At 49.4% G+C, this 21,699-nt stretch overlaps 1 protein-coding gene across 1 annotated transcript in view; it reads right to left on the bottom strand.

The window, feature by feature from the left end:
- DCC (DCC netrin 1 receptor) overlaps positions 1-21,487 on the bottom strand; it is a 347,209-nt gene extending 325,722 nt beyond the window's left edge. Inside the window, exon 1 of the mRNA XM_068665177.1 lies at positions 20,642-21,487. Within this exon, the coding sequence (XP_068521278.1) occupies positions 20,642-20,732 (91 nt within the window). The 5' untranslated portion in view covers positions 20,733-21,487. The remainder of the gene's footprint in view (positions 1-20,641) is intronic.
- Between the last annotated feature and the right edge of the window lie 212 nt (positions 21,488-21,699).

Here is a 21,699-nt window from a genome sequence, read left to right as displayed (position 1 = left end):
CCTGGCTAGCAAGCAGTACAGCTCGGCCCGGTGACTAACATCATGTATTCACAAAATGTCACACATCTGGTGGAAAATAATGTTTCCATTCTTGTCGGCGCGTTAACAAATTGCACTAATCACTGCTTTAGGGCTAGGAAGAGATTGCACGTCGAATGAAACCACCGTGAAATAAATATTTCATGACACCACCCCTGTGCCTGCTATGTTTCATTTCAGCTCTACTACAGTTAATTTCTTCCCGGTTAGCCAAAAAAAAATACAAAATCCATCAGTCCTTTGGGTCTCAAAGACAAACCTCTGATGTCCTGAACCTGGGTATGAATTGTTTCAAGTGAGGCACGGCTCCGAAAAGCCCCCTGAGCTTCTCCTGCGGGATTAAGAGATTTATTTCCTCACCTCCACGAGTAAGGAAGGCCTTGATGAGGATGAAAAAGCCTTCAGTCCACCCCTTCCTCCACCCAATCCAGCACAGATTTATCTAAAAGTACTCTAAAAGTCACTACAAGTATTGTTACATGGGGATTTCAACATATTTTTACATTTCTAGCGCTTCCTTGTCCATTTTGATTACATACTTGCCTCACCCGACTTTCCACTTTTATTACTTTTTTCCCCTCATTTTCAACTCTTTTCTACCTTCTTCGTCTGAGATGTGCTGCCAGATTTACAAAGCATCTGGTCACGGGGCCTAATAACCCATCGTAAAATATCTCATCAGTGGCAACAAAGCCGGAGCGATGATGTACAAAATGATAAAGCTACCTGCCTCCTCTCAGAGTATTTTTTGGGGGGGAAAGGAGACCACAGGGAAGCACAAATGGGTGGAATCCCAACTCAAATCGAGTTTCCTACCCGCTCCACGCCGCTCCGGATATGAGCAGAAATGAAAGAAATAAGAGAAATATTGCCGAGCATCCTCCCGGTTATTACTCTTGGCATTACGATCGCTGCTGTGTTGGCATCCCACAACTTGCTGCACACATTTAGTGCTTTAAGGGCTCTGTCCCGAGGTAAAATCCCGAATTTAAGCTTCCTCTGACCAAAAGGAGCTTTTCAACAGGAGCTCCACCGCTTTGGTCCGGCTCCACAATTTATATCAGGTCCAATTTTAATGTGCGTGAGAAGTTTAGGGAGAGCGATCGTGTTTTACATAACTAAAAATATAATAGAAAATCTGGAAAAAACAGGCTTGTGTTTCATTTTGTCTTACTATTTCATGCGAGCTGGTGAAATTGCTGTAGAAAATAACTATATTGCTATTGACAGCTGGCTCAGAATGGAAATGATGCCCTGGGATCCCTTTTCCTTCACCCCGAATCACTTTCCTGGCATCACTTGCGCGTCACGAGGTGGCAGATAATAGCCAAGGCTGGCAAGTAGCTGACAGTATCTACCCGTGTATCTTGAAAGGCAAAAGCAACGAGGGGAGATAAGATGCTAACACAACGTTACACGTCCGTTTGTGTTTTTTTTTGTCTGGTTTTCCTATGTCCATTCGCTTCTCTCGCCGCTTCGAGCCGCCACCTCGCCGTAACATCTCCAACCACCCATGGTGTCTTTTTAATTGAGATGAACTCTAAATGTATTAAAAGAAAATACCGTTTTCAGCATGGAAAGGGAGTCGAAACATCAAAACCAGTTTCGTCTCAAGAGCAGTCAACACCAACTTGATCTCAAGGCACGCGTGTTAGCCCTTCACCGGTGCAATCACGAACCCGAGGAAGATATCCATAGTCAGGCTCCTTCATTATTTTTCTATTCTTTAAAAAACGTAATTTCCAGGGGGGAGAAAGTCTTTCGTGGAAGGACTCCGCTTCCTCCGAAATAAGGTTTTTCAAACCGATGGAGAGAATCTTAAATCCCAAAAAAGCAAAAAAAAAGACATTTTTTTACAGATCTCATCATCACAGCCTCCGAGCACGAGTGCAGTTTTTCCACTTCCTTCCAAATTTCGAAACGAAATTTGGCAACGTGGAGAAGAGTTAAGCTAATTTCAAGCTTTTACCAGCCTTTCCTTGGTAGGGGTGCATGAAGCTGCTGCTAAGGACTCGCTCCTTCAAAATTCCTCAAATGTCTTGCCCTACTACTCGTACTTCTGTAGTAATCTTAATTTAGGTCGTGTGTTTCCATGTGCAGGCATTTGCTCTCCTCCCGTTAACTCACTGCAATCAGCTTCGCCTAACGAGCCATCATCTAGCAGGGATCTGTTCAAAACCCCACTATTTATTCAGAAATGATAATGGTCGTGCCAAAACTTCCACCAAAGCTTGAACCTAGACATTATTTAGTTGGCCACACTTAGACGGGATAGATTATTGCATTTAAACAACGCTCTAGCATCAAAGAGTGAAAAGCTCAAGACGGTTTAATCGGGTTTCCCAATAAACGGGGGACTTGGCATAAAAGCTCATATTCCTGGGCTTTTTGGGGTGTATCTGTGTCTGTTTGGGGGTTGTTGGGATAAAACGCACGTTGCTTTTAGCTGATTGCAATCAGGCTCTCAGCTCAAAAGGCAGCCATCAAATATTTTTAGCAGCACCGTAAAGAGTGGTCAGGAGTTCAAAATAAAGCCCATAAAGAATCCTTTGATGGATATACAAGATGCCTCATAAATATATGATCTGAGGTTCGGGAACACATAAATCAGAGGAAAAAAAAAATAATTTAATGTTATCTGTTATTTTAGAGGAGGGAAAAAAAAAAAAAAAGAAAAGAAAAAAAAAAAAAACACAACAAGTGTTTTAACCTTTCTCTCGGGGGGTTAACAAACGTAATTCACCGTAATATCAAACGTAAAGAAAGATGCATAAAACATAAGATTAGAAGGCTTTGAGAAAAGCCGGATCTTTCATTTAATTCTTTTATCTCAGCCCTTGGTAAGTCGAAGTAAAGGAAGGCTGCTGGGGCTGTTAGCAACAATTCACGAATCTTTTCTCTGCCCAAGTCAAGCGCTCCTCACTCCAAGCCCGGATTTCAGAGAGCCTCCTTTCTCACTTTGACTTTTAATTTTGCCTCTTTGTGGTTCATTTCCAGAGCTCTCTGGGTGAGAGCTGCCATTGCCTATCCGCTATGAGGGAATTAATAAATCCCCTCATTAAAACAACATCTCACCATGGTGCCACGGCGCAGGGATGCACGAAGCCCGCCCCGTGCCCGAACACCGACCCGTGGATCACCAAGAGCAAACAAACCTTGAACTTTGATCTTAATATAACCCTGCTTAGTTGGAACATTGCCATTTAATAAAATTTTAAAACAGCTCAAAGGCGCTCTCGGGGTTTCTTCTACCTAAAAGAAATGATTTCTTGGACATAAATGGGCGGGTTTTAGCGAAGGAAGGGGAGCCCCAGCACAGCCAGCATCCCCTGGGCACGTAACGAGGCAGGAGGGGAGAGCATTAATGCCTGGGACAGCCAGGGCTGAATTGGATGGCACACCACAAAGGCACATGAAAAAAAAAAATAAAAAAACACAATAGAGAAAAAAACCTGCACTGACAGGTAGGGAGGAGCAGATGAAACGGCCCAAATTCCCTCTGTATCTTTATTATTCCCTCTGCTCTTTATTATTCGACGAAGCCGTTTGATTCTCGGGAGCAGTTCACATCCCTACCCCAACAAAGGACCGGGTTTAGCCTGGCAAAGAAAAAGGCAAGCCTCTGCTTTGTATTATCCCCGGATCTCCTTTTGACAAGAGCTCCTCGGGTGGCGGTGCGAGCAGCGCATTGAAAGCTGCAGGAGAAAGGGTGGGCTGGGGGGCCGGGACGGCAATCAGAGATGGGAAAATGGAATAGCTCTCGTACCTCGCCGAGACACTACCTCTCGTTTTAGATAATGTGCCTACAGAAGCCCAAAGAAGCCGGATCGCGGGGAAATGGCAAGCGTCAACCTCGAAAGAAAGCGTCGCCCAAGAGGAGGCAGGCAGCGAGCGGATTGCTGGCATTACGGCGATGAATGGGAACTTCCCTCCAACGCCAGAGGTGCAAGGCTGAGAATAACTCACTCTGCAGAGTCCCAGGGAAAAGATTTGCTGGCATCACGGTGCTCGGAAGCTGCTCTGGCCTCTCCTGTGATCCTACCTAGCGGGAGCAAGGAGATGGAGAGAACGGGGACGCGCCAATCCGGGGCTTTTCTCTTCTTTTCTACCTGTTGGAAACAAATCTTTCCCCATCCAGGAGAGCAATGGATGCTCTGCAAAACAACCTTGAGAAGCAGAGATGTTTTTTCCTACCAAGAGGGACTCAGGGATGGAGAGCAGAGTTTGGAGAAGGACCCTGAGCAGAGCAGCAATGGGCTGGCAGACAACTGTCGGAGCAGCGATCGGAGACGTGGGCAGGGGAAGCAGGTTAGCAGATTACAGGCAAAGACTTGAAAAGCATCAACGTTGCTACTTGACACCGAGATGACGACGGAAAAGGGCAGACAGTCCCTTTTCTGAGCTCAGCCTGGAGAGGAGTGGGTGGGATGAGCCGGGGCTGTGCCCAACAGCAGCCGAAATAATCCCAAGTTGCCAAGGCAAAGCTGCTCGGGGGCGGGTGGGAAGGGGTAACACAGGGTCCCTGCAAAACCTGGAAGTATTTGGAGGAAAAACGCAATGCTGGGTAGTCTATAGTATTATTATAGATAATAATGGCTTTAAAAGGTTTTTATTTTTTTTCCCATTCAAAGGGAAATGTGTGCGTTAGGTTAGTAAGGTACGCCACACTTGAAATTTGGGGATGGATAGAAAACATCCCGATGATGCGCCAAGGAGGCAGAGAGAGAAAAGGATCCTAAATATCCTGGCAGGGAGAGAAAAGGATCCTAAATATCCCACCGTAACCCCAAAAATGCCAGGCAAGATGAGGACAAAGCGCCGCACCAAGCCCTGAGCACCGCGAGGAGCAGGTCCTGCGGCACCAAAGAGCCGGGGGGAGCAGCTTGGGCAGCGGGGGTGAATTGAGGCTTGTGATCCAGCCTCAGAAGGAGTCACTGTCTGTGTAGCAGCCCCGTCCGAATTCGCTGACGCCCTTCCAAAAACAAGCAGCAAGGAGACAAGGGCAGAGATTGTGCACGGCTCGGAGCCGTCAGATGCAAGGCGGGGGGGGGGGCGCAGCTGAAAAGCATCCTTGTGATCCTGGAGAGCCACGGCCAGCCTTTCTGCGAGCCTTTCTGTGACAGCTAGCATCATCGGGGACGTGATGGAATGGGATAAAGTGGAGACACCCTCGAAGGAGGCGATGCACAAGGCTAACAATTAGTAATTTTCAGCGGGCGGCAAAGCGGCGCTCACGGGACAAGTGAGTCTCACGTAGCCACCCAAGCACCACCAGGGACAGAAAAGAGGCAGCAGCTCCTCGATCTCCTATTTATCAGGATGTAAAATATATTACAGAGGAAGAGGAGCGTCCAAAGACGCCGTTTCTCAGCCAAATAGGCAATTGGAAAATGAAGATGTGGAATATAAAGTACAGCCCTATAGCTGGTTGGGATATAGGACCCAAATCAGTGCAACATCCCCTGTATTTTCTTCTCTGGCTGGAAAAACATCGAGGTTGTGGTCTGAGGGATGGGAAACCACCCCATTGAAGCAAAACCATGCCACTGAAGAGCAACGGAGAAGGAATTAAAAAAAAAAAGAAAACTGTTTGACGGTTACGCGACTTTATTATGACCCTTTCTGATGACCCCAATGGATCTAGAAGAAATAAATCAATCAATAAATAAAATCAAAGCCTCCGATGCCCCAACCAGAGCCTTTTCCTTCCACAAATGTATACGCCCGACCAGGAAGAGCAGAGGGAAAAAAGAAAAAAGAAAAAGAAAAAAAAAAAAAACACAACCTTTTCAGCATCTTAGACAACGTAGACTCCCAAGACCCTGCCAAATTCATCTTCCCTATCAGCCTCCAACAACACCTTGATAGTTTTCTCTCCCCTGGTTGCAGCTGTTCTGGAAATCTTTGCAGGAGAAAGCTCTTTCCTTGAGAGGAAACACTACAAAAAACACGATGGAGACAGCCTTCCTTCTGTCTGTCAAGTTTAAATGCCCTTAAAGATCTTGTGAACTTCACTGGAGGCAGCGCTGGAATTTAAATGCCAAGTGCAAACGCTGTCTGGAATGTACATCGCAGGCAAACAAAGGAGAAAATACTTTTGGCAAGGGTGTCCAGAGCTGTCTGGTTAAATAAGCACCTCAGGACAAGAATTAATAAGATGGGATAAGAAGATAAGTCCCCACTTTGCAGCTGGACCAGCAATGAAAGTGCTCTTGCAGAGGTCAAAAAGTGGAGAGCGGAGACCGAAACCAGCTAAAAACGGAGCGAGTGAGATGTCAAAGAGGAAATGAGAAGTATTTTTAGACACATAAATAACCTGCCAGGTTTGGTGTTTCTTTTTCTTGCTGTGTAATAGTTTATATAGCTAGAACATCATAAAACGAGCCGGGGAGAGCTCAGCCCCAGCCTCAGCTCCTCGGGTTGGCAATTAGGGCGTCCTCCCAGCAGGACAGAGCCAGGTCTTCGCATCCTTTCCAGCAGGAGAAGGCAGCTGAACCACAAAGCAAGCACTCTACCGAAATATTTGGGGAAAAAATCTTCCTCCGGGTGTTTTTGGTGTTGTTTTTGGTTTTTTTTGCCTTTTTATGGCAACGGTTTTTGCGTTGACTCTTCCACTTGGAGCCCAACTGAAGGTTGAAGGGAAACGAAACGTTGACTTGTCCCAACTCTTGTTGAGTCCTACATCCTTCTGCATCATCAAAGTGGGCTGAAAAATTGGTTATTTATGGAAGGATTGACGTCCACGGGAGGACAAGATCATTTCCAACCGGCACTTTTATTTCCTTTATAATCCGGGGTGTTTCTGAAGCTCTTTTTGTTTTTGAGAAGAAAAAAAAAATAGTAAAATAACTCAAAGTAAGGAAGCGAAGCTTATCTGCAGGCTAGCTGAGGTTTATTTTCCCCGCCAATTTTGCTAAATACAAAAGGCACCTGAAGCCAAAACGAGGAACGGCGGCGAGCTGTTTAATTAAAGCAATTTCTGCCGAGATGAGGCCCCGCACAATGACTCCACTAAATAAGGCTCGGGGTGTTAAGCGAGCAGAAAAAGGAGCTGGCTAATAACTATGCGGGGAGGCACGCTGGGTTGTGGTAAGGCTCGGGGAAGGCTGACGGTCTGTGGATAGAGGACAAAAGATAAGTGAACGTGGATAAAAAAGAGAGATAAGGAAGGGAGCGTTGAGAATGCAAGGCCAAGGAAGAAGTAAAGATGTGTGCCAAGGCACGAGGGGAGACAATCGAGCCGCGGGGACGTGAGCGGAATGAGCAGCAGGGAGATTTGGAGAGGGTTTTTCTGCTGGTTCCAGATCAGCAGTGTGAAAGATTCCTCTGTTTGTCTCCTAAGACGTGAAGGAAATCCTTCAGCCAGCTTCCCTGGAAAAGAAGATTCACGGCGAGAGCATCGAGGAGCAGTGGGAGCTGGGCGCTGGATGGAGGTCAGGGATTAAAGCAGCAAGGGATGCTCCCAATGGGGTCTTGCTCCTTTCTCGGCTGGAATTATTCATTTTTTAAAGATAAATTATCCACTCACAGCTGGTGGCTGCCTACAAGATGATCCACGTCTTGTCTTTATGTACCTTGCTGTGTTGCTACACCGGTAGAGGTGTTCCGTGCTCCCGTTGGCGAACGTAGGTCTGGGATCCTCAAACAGTTGGAGGAGAGGCAATCAATCGAGGTGTGGAGAGGTAATCAATCGAGGTGTGGAGAGGTAATCAATCGAAGTGTCCTGATCCCAAGGATGGATGGGCAAACAGGCACACAACACCCCGGACCCATGGCCCCAAGCTCAACCACCACTCCCTTGGCCAAGGCAGCGTAGCTTCCCCGAGGTTTTGCCTGAAACCAAGAGCTCTTTGATTAAAACAAGCCCCAAATGTGCTGCTGAAGTCCACCAGCCACCGAGAATTTGACTCGTATCACAGATCTAATCTCAAGGAAAAGCCCAAAGCGCGCTTCAAGAGCACGGTCGTACTCCGCCGGCAATTTCAGAGCCGAACGCCAGACAGAGCTGAGACCGCAATGAGATTCATTCCTTAATTTTTAATGTAAGAAAATCAATGGGCGGCAGCCAATGAAAAGAAAAGCCTCGAAAAGAGCTCAATAAGCAGCACTCGTTTTAACGAAGGTCCCGAGAAACACCATCAGAAAGCGCAGAAGGAAGCGAACCAAAACAGAAATTGCGCAATGACGGCGCAAACGGGAGTTATAGAAAAAGTTGTGAATTTTTGCATTCCCATCCTTAAGGCTGTGACCAAGTCACTGCTCCTTGGGGACTGCACTTGGGACTGCAGAAGCTGCCAGAATGATTAAAAAAACAACCCTTACATCGATCTCCGGCCTTCTGGCCCCAAAAATCCCCGCAGCCTGCGTAAAACCAGGGCACGCTTGGGGGCTTGGTGGGCACGAGAGGTGCAGGAGCGAAATTCGAAGAAATCGATCTATAAAAGAAGTTCAAACAAAGCAATCTATAAACGACGTGTGTATACAAATACGAGACGCCGCTGCTTCTTAATGGGATCAGAGGGCAAATTTAAAACAAATCCCGGATCCCGAGGAGGAGATGCCTGAGCACCCCAGAGCTGCCGGCGGAGGGAGGCACGAGGTGCCCGCGGATGAGATTGCATAAGGTGGGATTCTAAAAAAAGCCCCAATCCCCTCAATTCAGCCAGGTTTAATTGATCGCTGCCCTTGGGAGAGGGCTCGGAAAAATTAAAGCCGGCCTTATCTAAACCCGGCCTTTTAACAGCCCTCATTTCGGTGGGGCGTGTTTATGTATCAAAGCCACCGGTCCAGAGGATTTTTGCTCGACTCTTGAGAAATTTCAGGATTTGATCCCGAACTCCGGATAGGGAATTAACGTGCAGACAGAACCGTTTCGTGCAAAAGCAATACGAAGCGCGTGCAGGACAGCAAAGCCACAAGGGGAAGAGGATGTGGAGAGGCTGCTTTCCCTCGTTTCACATCACAGTGCTAATAGTGAATATTTATTTAATTATTTGAATCTGCATAGCATGTCTATATCTCCTCCCACTCTCAATCGTACCGTAGAGCAACAGGTTTTTTTCCTCCTTGCAAGTCCAAGCTGCCTAAAAACATCACGTCAAAGAAAAAAAAAATGGGAAGCGAACAAACTGACCTCATGGTAGCATTAAGAGCTGATTCAATAGCTTAATTCCAGATTTTGGTGCTTATCAGGGTATATTCTTCTGTTTTATAAAGAACACCGCGACTTCACATCCATGTTTTTGTGATGATTTTGGTTTGTGTAACAGATGGACTCGGCAGTAGCTTTGTTATCTTCTTTGTTTCTCTCTCTTCCTGGGCTTTATCTGCGTACTTTGAAAGCCAACCGCAGCATATTAATATTTCTGCATCTCTCTCCGTGCATATTCATGACCTTCAAGCTACGCCTCATGTTTTGTCCTCCGTATTTACCGAGCTGGGCTTGCGAGCCTCCCATTAACATGACAATGTTGAAAAATATTTGTGCTCGTTACAGAACCACACAAGTCATTATCTCCTTTGGATACGGCTCAGTCTTATTCGATACTTACTACGGTTTTAAGCCTATTTTTTTCCCAAGCTGATTGAAATTTGGCTGTTGTGGGCTCCTACCTCTATCCTTTAGGGTGCTGCTCGTCCCTCCTCATGCCCATGAGCGCGGCGCCGCGCTATCGGGCAGAAATGTTTGAGGTTTTGGTCTCTTCCAGCTCAATTTTCCATTTCAAAGCACGATGATCACTTCGCAGATCGTTTTCCCTCCTGGAGATCCCGAGACATCATCACAGGTCATGGATGCGGCCCAAAGCAAAGAACGGGGCAGCTCTGAGATCACCCAGCCACCAGCCATCCCAATTGGAAATATTCAGATGCTGTATGCCTTTTTTTTTAAATTTTTTTTACAGCAGATGAGATGACATTTGGGAAAAGAAAAAAACGTAAAGACAGCCACGGGGCCAGATGGCTGGGAACCAACAGCAAGGATGAAAAACCCGACAGATCCGCAGGGGAAGAAAGGCAGGGGAGAAGGAAAGGCGAAGGGAGCCTGTCGTGTTCAGCAAGTCAAGCACCGTAAATCCAAGATCATCACCTTAAAGCACACATTTACTCTCGTATTTGTAAGCAGATGATGGAAGTAGCAGGGAAACTTTTAGGCAAGCAGTGAGCCCGTCAAGAAGGAGCCAATACGGACAATCGGGAAGGAATTAACATCTCATATTGGATTTCGAGGAGAAAATGCAAAGAAAGAAAGGAGGAGAAAAGGAAAAACCTAGTGCCAAGCTTCTCGGTCCTGGTTTCCTTCCCCTGCCCTAAGCAGCACAATCCCTCCTCTCCCCATGCTCTGGGAAACGTCTAACCCAGGATATCTTTCCAATTTTCAGCACTCAGATCTCTGATTTTGATACAAGCTCGGGTGAGAAACCTCCTACGGCTGAGTCTGCCGCCTGGGAAGCTTCGTACGCGAGCGCAACGGGACCACGGCGGTGCAAGATGCTCCACGTGGGCACATCCACCCCACAGCCCATGGAAGAGCCACCCAGAACCGTGTTCAGCGGTGTTTTGGCAACGTCCTCTTAATAAATGAATGAAAACAGACAGAAAGAAAGGCAAACCAAGCTCGTTCTTGGCAAACCCTACTCCTCCTCATGGCTCCATGCCATGGGTCAGCACCTGCCTTGTAGGGCTGGGACGCGCCGTGCTGAGAGCCACGGGGTGCCCCCACCCCGCATCTGAGCCGCGGGGGGCATGGGTCCGCTCGCCTGCACTTGCCTCTTATCAACTCCTTTCTTCTTTTCCTTTTTCGTCTTTTTGTTTGATGGCGCTTAAAAAAAAAACACACAAAAAAAAACGAAGGGCGATATCAAACGGAACAGACCTTTCAAAAGGGTTTGATGACAGCAGCCTGCTGAGTCCTTTTTCAACGCAATTATTTTATGCGGGACTAAATCAGAGATAAAAGTCAGCTCTGCCAATAGGGCTTAAATCCCTTCTGTGCAGAACAAGCCCTGGAATTAGTCCTGCTTGGGACCAACTCGTGGCCGGCAGCACCGGCTGCGAGCCCTGTGACCATGCGCCCCGCAGAGCCCAGCCCATCAAAACCCAAAAACCAAACCCAAAACTTGGCGGCTTCACCCCACCAAGGACACGGAGGAGCCAAGGGGCATCACCAGGCCCCCACAGCCATGAAACACGTTGGGATTCAGGGCTCAAATTTCTCCCTACTTGGTTTTTGCGGCTTTGCTCGCAAAGACGGCAAAAACGGGGCACTTCTGAGAGCTCCTGTTACATCCGAGCGCTCAGGCAGCCGAGGATGCACCAACCCTTCTTAATTTACTCTTCAGCTGCAGCTGAAATCCTCTTCTGTCAGGCAGGTTTTCCACGTAAAACCCCATTTGTCCCGATTTCTGGGCACCTCGCCACCGCCGCTAGATTATTCCCAAACAATCCCGCGCGCGCGCACACGGAATCAGGAGCTGCAATCACATATTTAATCAGCAACGGATTAGGTAACCTTTACAAAGTTCAAGAGGCAGGCTGAAATAAAGAACCACCACACCTAAAAACAACAAAAAAAAAAGTGTTATAAAGGGTTGAACGGGCTCGGCAGTAGGGATGCAAACTCGGGGCTCCTCCCGGGCTGCCCCTAATATTGAGTTCCACGTCTCGGATGTAACCCCCCAAAGTCATGGATTTTAGGGAGGTCCTGTCCAGGAGGAGCAGGACCGGCTGCCAACACCAGAAAAAAGACCCGAATTTAATGCTACCTGGGTGCTTCCCATATTCCTCAGGTTTTTTCCAGCCTTCCGACACGTTTGGCATATCCTTGGGGTATCCACAGCAGTTATTTGTAAGAACAAACCTATAATTTTTAAGGCAGTCTCATTAACACGAAGTTGGGAGAGAGACAATCAAAATAGAAAACGTGAAACACCCCAGAGATAATTTCCAATATTTTATCACTGTGCACTGCTGCCTTTGAGGAGCACCATGCCCAATAAAAGAAAACACCCAGGAAAAATCACAGAAATTCAAAGAAAATCACAGAAAAATCAATTTGGGCTTAAAATGCACGATCCTGCAAAGAAATTGGCACCAAGATCTGCCCACGATATGATGTTGAAGGCAACCCCGCTGACCCGACATGCTCTGGACTGGTGTGAAGCAAGAATACAAAAAGACACCTCAATATACACATATATAGAGATTATTTTTAAGGATTATGTTCAACCTGGATGGAAAATTTCTCACCGAGGTGTAAGCCGAGGCCAATATTTATTCCAGCTGTAGTTCAAAGGAGAAAGTTTATATCCAAAACGGTTCAGCGGGGAGACACGGAGAGCACGGCATCTACGCTTCCTTGCCCTTTGCTCCTGAAACCCACAGGTTTCAGCTCAACAAGATAGGAAATGAGAAGAATATAAAGAGGGACGGGCCATTTACGTGACCGGAGAGGAATTTCGGGATTGCAGTCATGAAAGTGAAGAGCAAATATTGAGAACCTCACATCCTCACTGACGGCCACGGGAGGAGAGATCGCCGCTCTTCCAGACTGGTTTCATCCCTGTTCTTGTGCCGAATGCCAATAAACTAATAAATAAATAAACAGATAAGTGGATAAAATCCATCTCCGTTGTTTTTCCATCTCATTTCCTGCGAGTTCACTGCCAGACAGCACAAGGCATCGAGTGCAAATGATGTCCCCGCGCCCGTTTTCACGGGTAGGACGACCAAACCACAATATTTTCCTAACACGCTCCGAGCGCTCTGCCTATTGACCGTCTGATCGAGTGATGGAGAAGCGAGAGCTCACCTGGATTTTCTCCCCTCCCGTTGGGTCTGAAATATCGGGACTGGAACAACGTCACCTCCCCGGATTTGGTTGCATTTGGTGTCATTGAATTGGTTTCGTCGCAATTCATCGCGCCGCGGAAATTCTTCCTTTTTACTACAAGCTTTCCATAAATTCCAAAAATTTATCATTTTTAAATGATAAAAGCTGAGGGAAATGCCGAGTTTTAGCTCGCGAGATCCGGGATAAATCATCGCGTGGGTCAATGCTTGCTAATTGCCCATGACTAAGTCCCAATTTAATGTGTACCGACGGAGGGGTTTCTAAATAATAACGCCTTCTCGCTCGCTGCCATAAAACACACATTAAAGAGGCCTTCTTTTCGGAGAGCAGGTGCTGAGGCTAAATGCTGACAAAAAAAGCACTTCTGGGGTGTGAAATGCATTATTGAATTAGCAGTGAATGCATTAGTTAGGTCCGGGCTACATTTAAGACGTCTCCAGCCATACAAGTGCCTCCTTGCCCCTACAGCCCGTCTTTGGGGTGAAAACCTCACCCGCCGGCCACAATCGGGGCGCATCATGGGGTAGAAAGGCACGTGAAGAAGGATGAGGGTCATGGGATGTTGGGAAGTTCAAAGGAAGGAGGAAAAATGATGGGAAGTTCAAAGGAAGGAGGAAAAATGATGGGGACACCGGATGCCTGGAGAAGGGAAAAGAGCGGGGCTGCTCGCAGTGGGACGGGGTCGGGGCCCCAGCGCCCTCGCTGCAGGTCCTCGGGGAGATAGGATCCATGCCAGGCAGGTTTAATCTCTCCTCCAGGTAGTAAACGAGCCTTTCATAAAGCCCAATGCCCCCAAAAGGCCGTTGAGAGAAATGAAAACCCAACTTTTAAGGCTGCTAAGCGAAAGCAACGCCCTTATCTATCACATCACCTCGGAGCCCCACGCAGCTAAAGCCAGGGAAATGAATAGTTAATGACCCCATAAATCTTGGGCTGCCACATAAACATAAACACATTTTTTCTTGTCATGTGCGAGGGAATAAATGTTTTATCACACCTTAACTCTGCCACATTGAATTATTTCCCCGTCCCTATTACTATTTTAAGGCAAGTCCGCCGGTCCTCCGAAGAGGCTCGGAGTTACCCCGGTTATTTATTTGGGAACGGACGGTTCGTCTTCGGCGAAGTGCTCCTGTGGAGACTTCGGGATGTCAAATATAAGACGAAAGAGAAATTTGTCTGACAGAAGGGACTGGAAGTTGGAACAGAGGGCGAGCGAGTCGTTTTGGGGCGAGCCAACGGAGAAGAGCCCAGGGCCACGGACAAATTGGGTGGAAGGAAAGAGGTCTGGGACCCCTCTGCTGTAAAACCCCATGGGGCAGACCAGCAAGGAATACCTACAGATGGGTGTTACAGTCAAAAAAAGGGAGAAAAACACACCTGTGGCTTTCTTAGGATGGTTCGCGGGGTCTCCATCAGTTGACCATGCTCCTTTCACGGTCAACGGTTGGCCATGAAGGAAGAAAGGATGGGTATGAGCTCCCGGCAGCCAAAAGTGGCCTTCAAGACCCTATTTCCCTGACGGTGGAAAAGGGAAAGGGAGAAATAACCCCTGTGAAATGTCCAGGGGTGCCTGGAAAGGGCTCGCTCCCGTATTTCCCGTATCTCGTAACTCACCTCCGCCTTCGGGGCACGTCACGTGCGGCTTCCCGAGGCTGCGGCGAGCAAATTTCACCCGGCTTTTGTGAAAACTCTTTGAAATCTTGACTGCAGCCTATTATTGAAGTGCAAAATATAATTACAGTGAAGATCAGCAGGCAGAACGGTGCCGGGGAAAGGGGTGTGACATTGCGCGACAATTAGGCAGAAACGCAGGAGAAATGGCTTGTAAATAAAAAAAAGGGGAAAAAAAAAGAAAGAAAAGGATAAATTCAACCAAAAAAAAATCATTTTAGAGAATGCTCGGTATTGTTGTTAAACCGGCAAAGTGGAGTTGATGCTAGCCACTAATTCAGGGCAATATCCGGACCCTTTGCTCGATGTCTTTATCTGCAAAATACAGGCTGGGGTCTGTTTTCTGAATTTCTGATAGGCACAAGTAGCAGTAGGACAGCTGGGTTTGATTTACTGTCGCACACCCTTTGAAAATTCCCCTAAAGTATTTTCCGTTCTTTGTGTGCAAGAGCTGCTGCCGAGACACCAAGCGTTATTATTATTATTATGATTATTGCTCGGAGTGTTTCAAAGCCCGTACAATAAAAGTTCGGGCTGGCAAAGCACTTCCCAGCAAAGCAAGCACCAACATCAGCAGCTCACGGCTTGTCCGAGGGTCTCGCACACCCCTTGGGATCTCCAGCTCTCCAAACTCACCCTTTGCTCCCTTTTCGGGAAGTTTTGGCGAGGTTTCCAAGGAGCGCAGGGCTCCAAGCCACTGGGAAGTGGAGGCACTGAACCTGCAAGATCTTAGGGATTAGGGACGAGATTTAGGGACCTAAGCACTACAGAATCACAGAGCATCCCGAAAAAATAATTAAAAATATCCTGAATACCTTGGCAAAGCTGGAATGTTACTTGAATCTTTCAGCAACCCCACTAATTGCGTGGCACCGGGTCCCAGCCCTTCGCGCACGAGGTGCCGCGTCCGTGCAAGGCGGGGAAACCTCACCCAGTGATCTGGGACGTCATTTCACCATTATCTGGTTGAGTTTTAAATGATGAAAAAATGGCTTAAAGTCACCAATTTTCTTTAGGAAACGGTTCTTCATCCCGTTTATCTTATCATGTGGGCAAGCCCGAAATCACCCGCATCCGAGGCGTTTCTCGCAGCGTTCCCAGCCTTTCTTTCCTCTCCTCGTTGCTTTTTTTTTCCTGCGCACACCTTGCCTTCTTGACAAGCTGGGAAGCAACCCAGAGCTCCCCTGGCTTTGGAAATTCGTAGCCACAGCCTGACGGTGCTCCTGGAGGCCGCTGGTGCCACTTTTAATCCTCTCCATCGCCCGTCCACGCAAGCAGGTGGCTTTGGAAAAGAGCTGGCTGCGTCCTGCCCACCTCTCCGGGGAAAACCTGGGGAGAAAAGGAGCTGGAGGATGTCAATCACGCTTCCAACATCTGTCCCCATCCCGGCTGCTCTTTATAAGCCGATCCGAAGTCGTAACAGCAGAAAGCACGAGGTGTGTGAGCTGATTTTGAATGCGTCTCCCTCCTTTTCTTTCCCTCGCTTGGTGTTTATCGCCTTCCAAATTCAGCCTTTAAAAAAAAAATTGCATTCATCTCACCCCAGAAGAGAGAAATGGATTCTCTTCGTAACACTTTGTTCTCAGCAGAAAATCAACTTTATCTTGATTGTCAGGCAGAAATAAAGCTCGGAGGCCAAGAGCCGAAAAGGAGAAGGTTTTGTGCAGCAGCAGCTGGAATTTGTTTTAAGAAAGAGAGAAATATTCGGGTTTGGCTGACAAAATCTGAGCACAATGACACGGCCAACGAGGAAAGGAAACCTGCCCTGCCCTGCCTGACTTCCCTCGGTTGGAAAACACCTTCCCGGCCTTCATCCATGCCCAAATTTCCGCCCAATTAAACCACGAACCCAAGCATCCCGCGGCAACACGCCGGCCGAGGGGAAAAAAAATCTAAAATATCCCTTTGGCGCTTACCCCGGAGGAATCGGGAAGGAGATGCTTGGCGGTTTGCAGCGATCTGTAAATATTCCGGTTTCATTTGCGTTTTTTTACGGGTGTAAAAGTTGCAGGATTTAAAGCCGAGCTGAGGAGCAGAGGGCATGAATATTGCATCGGGTACGGCCTCGGTTTAATGGGGTTTAAGGAGAGGGGAAGGTCCCAGTGAGGTCTCTGAGGCTTGGAAGAGAAATAGGAGAAGTTGAATCACGTGAGAACCTCTCACACCAAAGAAAAGGACCCTTTAGCTGTGAAATTCAAGTCCTCCATCACTTGCCTTCCTCGTTGCCACACTTTTGATGGAAAATACTTTGGGTTTAGGGGAATATTGGGAACTTTCTGCCAGCCTCTGCTTTTCCTCTGCCCCTTTTTTCGGACATTCGTGCACAAAAATCAGCCTCGGGTGCTTCCATCCCTACCTCCTAGAGATAAGTCCTGCGGATTCATCCTTCCCTTCCCCTTTCCCCCTTTCCTTCTCCAGCCGAAGACGTTGAGTTTTGCCTTTAAAAGTTATTTTTACCGAAACCGCCTCAATTTCTGATTCGCACGAGTCCAAAGGATATTATGATCACCGTACCCCTACCAATAACAAACCAACCTGAGAAGAGGAATCGGTATTTCGGGACACTTTTAGGGCAGGAAAGATAAGGAAAAGAGAAATAATCTTACGGCAGAGCACTTGGGATTTCCATTTTTCAACAAAACTCTTCCTACAAGGGGTCCTTAGCACCAGGACCTCGATCACCGGACCTACAGATGAGCCAAAGATCCTAAACCCTGACCCCTAGATCCTAAAATAGAGATCACCTTTAGCCCTACAGCTGAGCCAAGGAGAAGCCCTCGGGATGAAACTTCTTGACTTACTTCTTCCACTTCCCCCGGGGGACCTTGAGCGATTTGTACCGGCCTCGCTCCACGGTCCTCGAAGGATTCGTCATCACGGCGGGTTCAACTTATATAAGGAGTGCGAGGAAAACAAAAATTAATTAAAAAAAAATAAAAAAACGGAGTATTATTTGGGGATTCCAACCCCGATGCGCAAAACCAACTTGCGACGTGGTGGCCGTGCCAAGGGATTTGGGATTTGGGATTTGGGATTTGAGATTTGGGCTTTGGGATTTGGGATTTGGGATTTGAGATTTTGGATTTGGAATTTGGGATTTGGGCTCGGAGCCAGCGTGCCCGTTTCGGGAGGCAAGCTCCAAGTTTTCGCTCCAAATTTGCTTATTTGAGCTCGGAGGAATGCAAACGAGCCCCAAAAAGTCACGTTTTGGGGGATTTGGGTGATGTGAACACGTCCCCGCAGAAGCCAGCGAGGATTTACTCAAGTCGGGAATCCTTTTCTCCCTTTTTCTGTTTAAATCGTGAAACTTTGATGGATTGAGCCAAAATTTGAGTTATTCTGCGGAAAAATTTGATTTATTCTGGTTTAGAGGACCGTGTGGGCAGCTGGGTACCCGTTTTCATCCCGAATCTCTCCGCCCCATGACCTTTATTTCGGATTAATGGGAATGATGAATGAATTAGGTTTGCACGAGATTATGGGGACCCCAAGCCAATGCCTTTACCTAAGTGTCCTTACCCCAAATATCCCAGCACGCACGTGGACCACAAGAAAATAGGAAGGTCCGGAGGTCCCTGTCAAAATCCCCTAAATCTTTTTCAGTCTTCTGAGCAGAAAACTGTAGGAAACTTCCTTCCAAAGCAGGATAAGATCACCATTTCCTACAAATTTAGAAATAATTTGTAGGGAATTACAAGAAATCAACACCAACAGCAAGTCCAGCAGCTTCTACGGTATAACAGAGGATTAAAAGTCCTATAAAAAAGCTCTACCAGCCCTTCAGACCCCAAGTGTCTGCCACCAGGACGACGACAATGAGAACCCCAATGAGGACGAGGGTCCCACCACGACTCGGGGTCTTCAGCACTGGGAAGGTTTTAGGGGCTTGGAAGGGCTGGGATCGAAGTTTTAGGGGCTTGTAGGAAGGGGCAAAGTAATTCCTACAAAGACACCCTCCCTTCAGCTCCTCTGTTTGACAACCCAACATTTCCCTACAACTCCAGGCCACGATTTTTAACACTTTTTGACATCTTTTGAACACCTCGCAGCATTTATAAGAAGTCACAAGTTGCACCCCACTTGCTTTCCGGGCTTCCCTTACAGTAGAAAACCCCCAAAGAGCAGATCCCAAATGCCAGAAGCTCCCCACCCCGATAAAATAAAGGGTTCCCGAGCACCTTGAACCTTGCGGCGGAGCCCAAACTTGCTTTTCATCCCCAGAAGCGGCACCAGAAATTGATAATTTTAAGGGAACAGGGACAAAAAAACCAACTCGTTGGATCCTTTAGAGATCTGCTTGTCCCTACAACTGATGTGGCGCGGCAAATCCTTGAGATTTGGTTCGGTGAGATCCTAAAAGATCGAGCCGGGGCCAACTTTTTGGTGTTTACTCACATTTAGTGAAGTCCCTTAGGGTCCTTCCACCACGAACGGAGGCGCTGGTCTATCCCTAAGCCGGCTTCCCGCAGCAGCACGCGGGGACCCCAAAACGTTGCGGAGCTCAGAAAAAAACCCTTTTAAAAATCAGGACAGGCCCTCTAAAGGACGCCTGGAGAAAAACCCACGTGCGGAGGAACCGAGGAAGGGCTCCGGGAGTTACTCGAGCTGCCAGCAGCCTGGTGGTGGGAAAGGGGCCAGCCCAGGTGTGAAGCCCTAAAACCCAGCTCGAGGTGGGCTATAGGATGCCCGGATTTGGGGTTGTAGGGCAGGAGGCATCCCATGGGTTTTGCTCTCCCTGTTTGAGCAGCATGGGTGCGATATTTACCGACCTCTGCATCCTGGGGAGGGGAAATTCAGAGCTTGGGGCAACTATAGGATCAGGGCACGGCGCAGGAGAGGCGGTGGCCCCATTGTGCAGCCTCCTGGGAACCCTTTGTTACCAGGACGGGCTCCCTGCGGGTTTGGGGCCGGCTCGAGGGGGGGAGCTTCCCCCTTTTTGCAGCTCGCTCGGCCCCAAAAGACGGATTTGGGGCGCAGGGCGAAGACGCCAGCCTGCAGAATGAGCGCACCTGCGTGCCGGAGGGGGGCTGGGGGCTGCGCGGCCCCTTTTCCTTCCCCACGGCCCTAAACAATGCCGGTGGCGTTGCTCCATCCCCTTTTCCGTTCCTCCATCCCCTTCCCCGTTTCTCCATCCCCTTCCCCGTTCCTCCATCCCCTCCTCCGGCAGCAGAGGAACCCGCGAGCCCGTGTGGGGTGGCGAGGAGGAAGAGCAGCGCCGCGGTTCCCGGCGCCCTACTCCGACCCTACAAATCCCCGCCCGGGGCGCACGCACCCCGCAGAAACCCCTCCCGAAATCCCCCCCAAAAACCACGCCAGGCAAAGGATTCACCCATCGGGGCGAGGCGGGCAGCACCTCCGGGGGTGACCGCCGACCCCATAAGGCTGCCGACCCCATAAGGCGCCCCACAAAAACCCCGCTGGGAGCGCGGGGACTCGGTCCCCATTGTTCCCACCGCGGGAGCTCGGGGGGGGGCTTTTTGTGCTCGCCACGAGGTTTTCCCCCAAAACGAAGCCTCCCTGGGGAGGATTTGGGGGAAATCGAAGCGTTTTAGGGCGCCCCAAGCCATAAAACCACCAGCACCGGGCGCCTCCCCAGCCGCACTTTCCCAGTCCCGAGCGCTTTTGGGGTCCCGGTTCCCCTCTCCTCCTTCCTCCAGGAGGGAGCCGAGCCCGCCACGTTTCCCCCCTGTCCCAAATTTGCCGGTTTTTTCCCCAAAAAGAAATAAATTTTTAAAAAAGGGAAGAGGGGCAGCCCCCAAACACCCGCAGGGACCCGGAGCCGCTTTGCGGCTCTCTGCGCCCTGCTCCTCGCCAACTCCCCGCCGCCTCCATCCCCTCCAAGATCCTTTTTCTTTTTAGGATTTTTTGCTCTCCAAAAACCCTTTCCCCAAAAAGAAGGGGATGGAGGGGATGAAGGAGAAGCCACCTCCTCGCCACGCTTCTCCACCTTTCCCTTTTCGCTCCAGCCTCGTCCCTTTTTTATTCCTTTTTCCATCCTCTCCGGCTGGGGGGAAAAACGGGGAAGAAATAGGGGAAAAATTGGGGTGAGGGGAGGCTCGGGGGCAGGCTCGGACTTACCAAAAACCCCAAACTTGAGGCTCGCCAGGGCGCAGGAGAAGAGGAGCGATGCCAGTTTGGGTACCCGGGCGCAGCCGAGCCTCCTCTCCATATTTCAGCAGCCGGAGCTCGCCCGTGCGCCCCCCCCCCCCCTCTCCCGGACCCTTTTTTTGGGGTTCAGAAGAGGGGAAAAGGGCAAAGGAGGAATAGGGGAAAAAGTTGCATCCGGTCCCGGAGCCTGGCAGGGGGATGAAGTCGAGGGGAAAAAGGGGAAAAGGGTTCCCAGGGTCCTCCCACCGCCGGCGAGCCAGGAGGAGCCGGGTCCTGCTTGGAGAGGCGGCCGGAGCGCATGGAGGGGGGGAAAAAGGGTTTGGGAAAAAGGGTTTTTGGGGAAAAAGGGGTGGGGGATCCCCCACAGAGGGGTTCACCCCTTGGGGTGGAAGCTTTCGGAGGGGTCTCTCCCCGGGGGTGAGCCCTGGGGGGTGATCCTAAAGGGTGATCCTAAAGGGGGATCCTTGGGGATGCTCCTTTTGGGGATGCTCCTTGGGGATGGTCCTTTTGGGGTGCTCCTTGGGGTGCTCCTCGGGGATGCTCCTTTTGGGGTGATCCTGGAAACGATCCTAGAGGCAGATCCCGCAGACGATCCCAAAGGCTGATCCCGGGGCTCGATCCTGGAGGACGATCCCGGCGGATTTGCGCGGAGACGCTCCCAAAAGATGATGCCGGGGGGGGGATTTTTTTGGGGGATGCTCCTTTAGGGGATGCTCCTTATGGGGTCGCCGGAGCTCCGGGCGGCTCAACGGGGAACGGGAAGGAGAAGGAGGCGCCTCGCCGGCTCCGGGCGCTGCCCGAGGGCCCGGGTGGGGCCGCTATGGGGTGGGTTGGGGCTGGGGTTGGGATTGGGGCTGGGATTGGGGTTGGGGTTGGGGCTGGGGACGGGCCCGGCCCCGCCGCGCTCGGCAGCGGCCGCCGCAGCGCCCCGGAGGGGGACGGGGGCGCCCTCTGGGGGCCGTCCGGGGAAGGGCAGGGGGGGTTATGGGGTGGGTTTGGGGTTTGGGGGGTTATGGGGGGAGTTAGGG

Source organism: Anas acuta, chromosome W (assembly GCF_963932015.1).
Source record: "Anas acuta chromosome W, bAnaAcu1.1, whole genome shotgun sequence".
NCBI lineage: Eukaryota > Metazoa > Chordata > Aves > Anseriformes > Anatidae > Anas > Anas acuta.
This window is presented reverse-complemented; position numbering and strand designations above follow the sequence as displayed.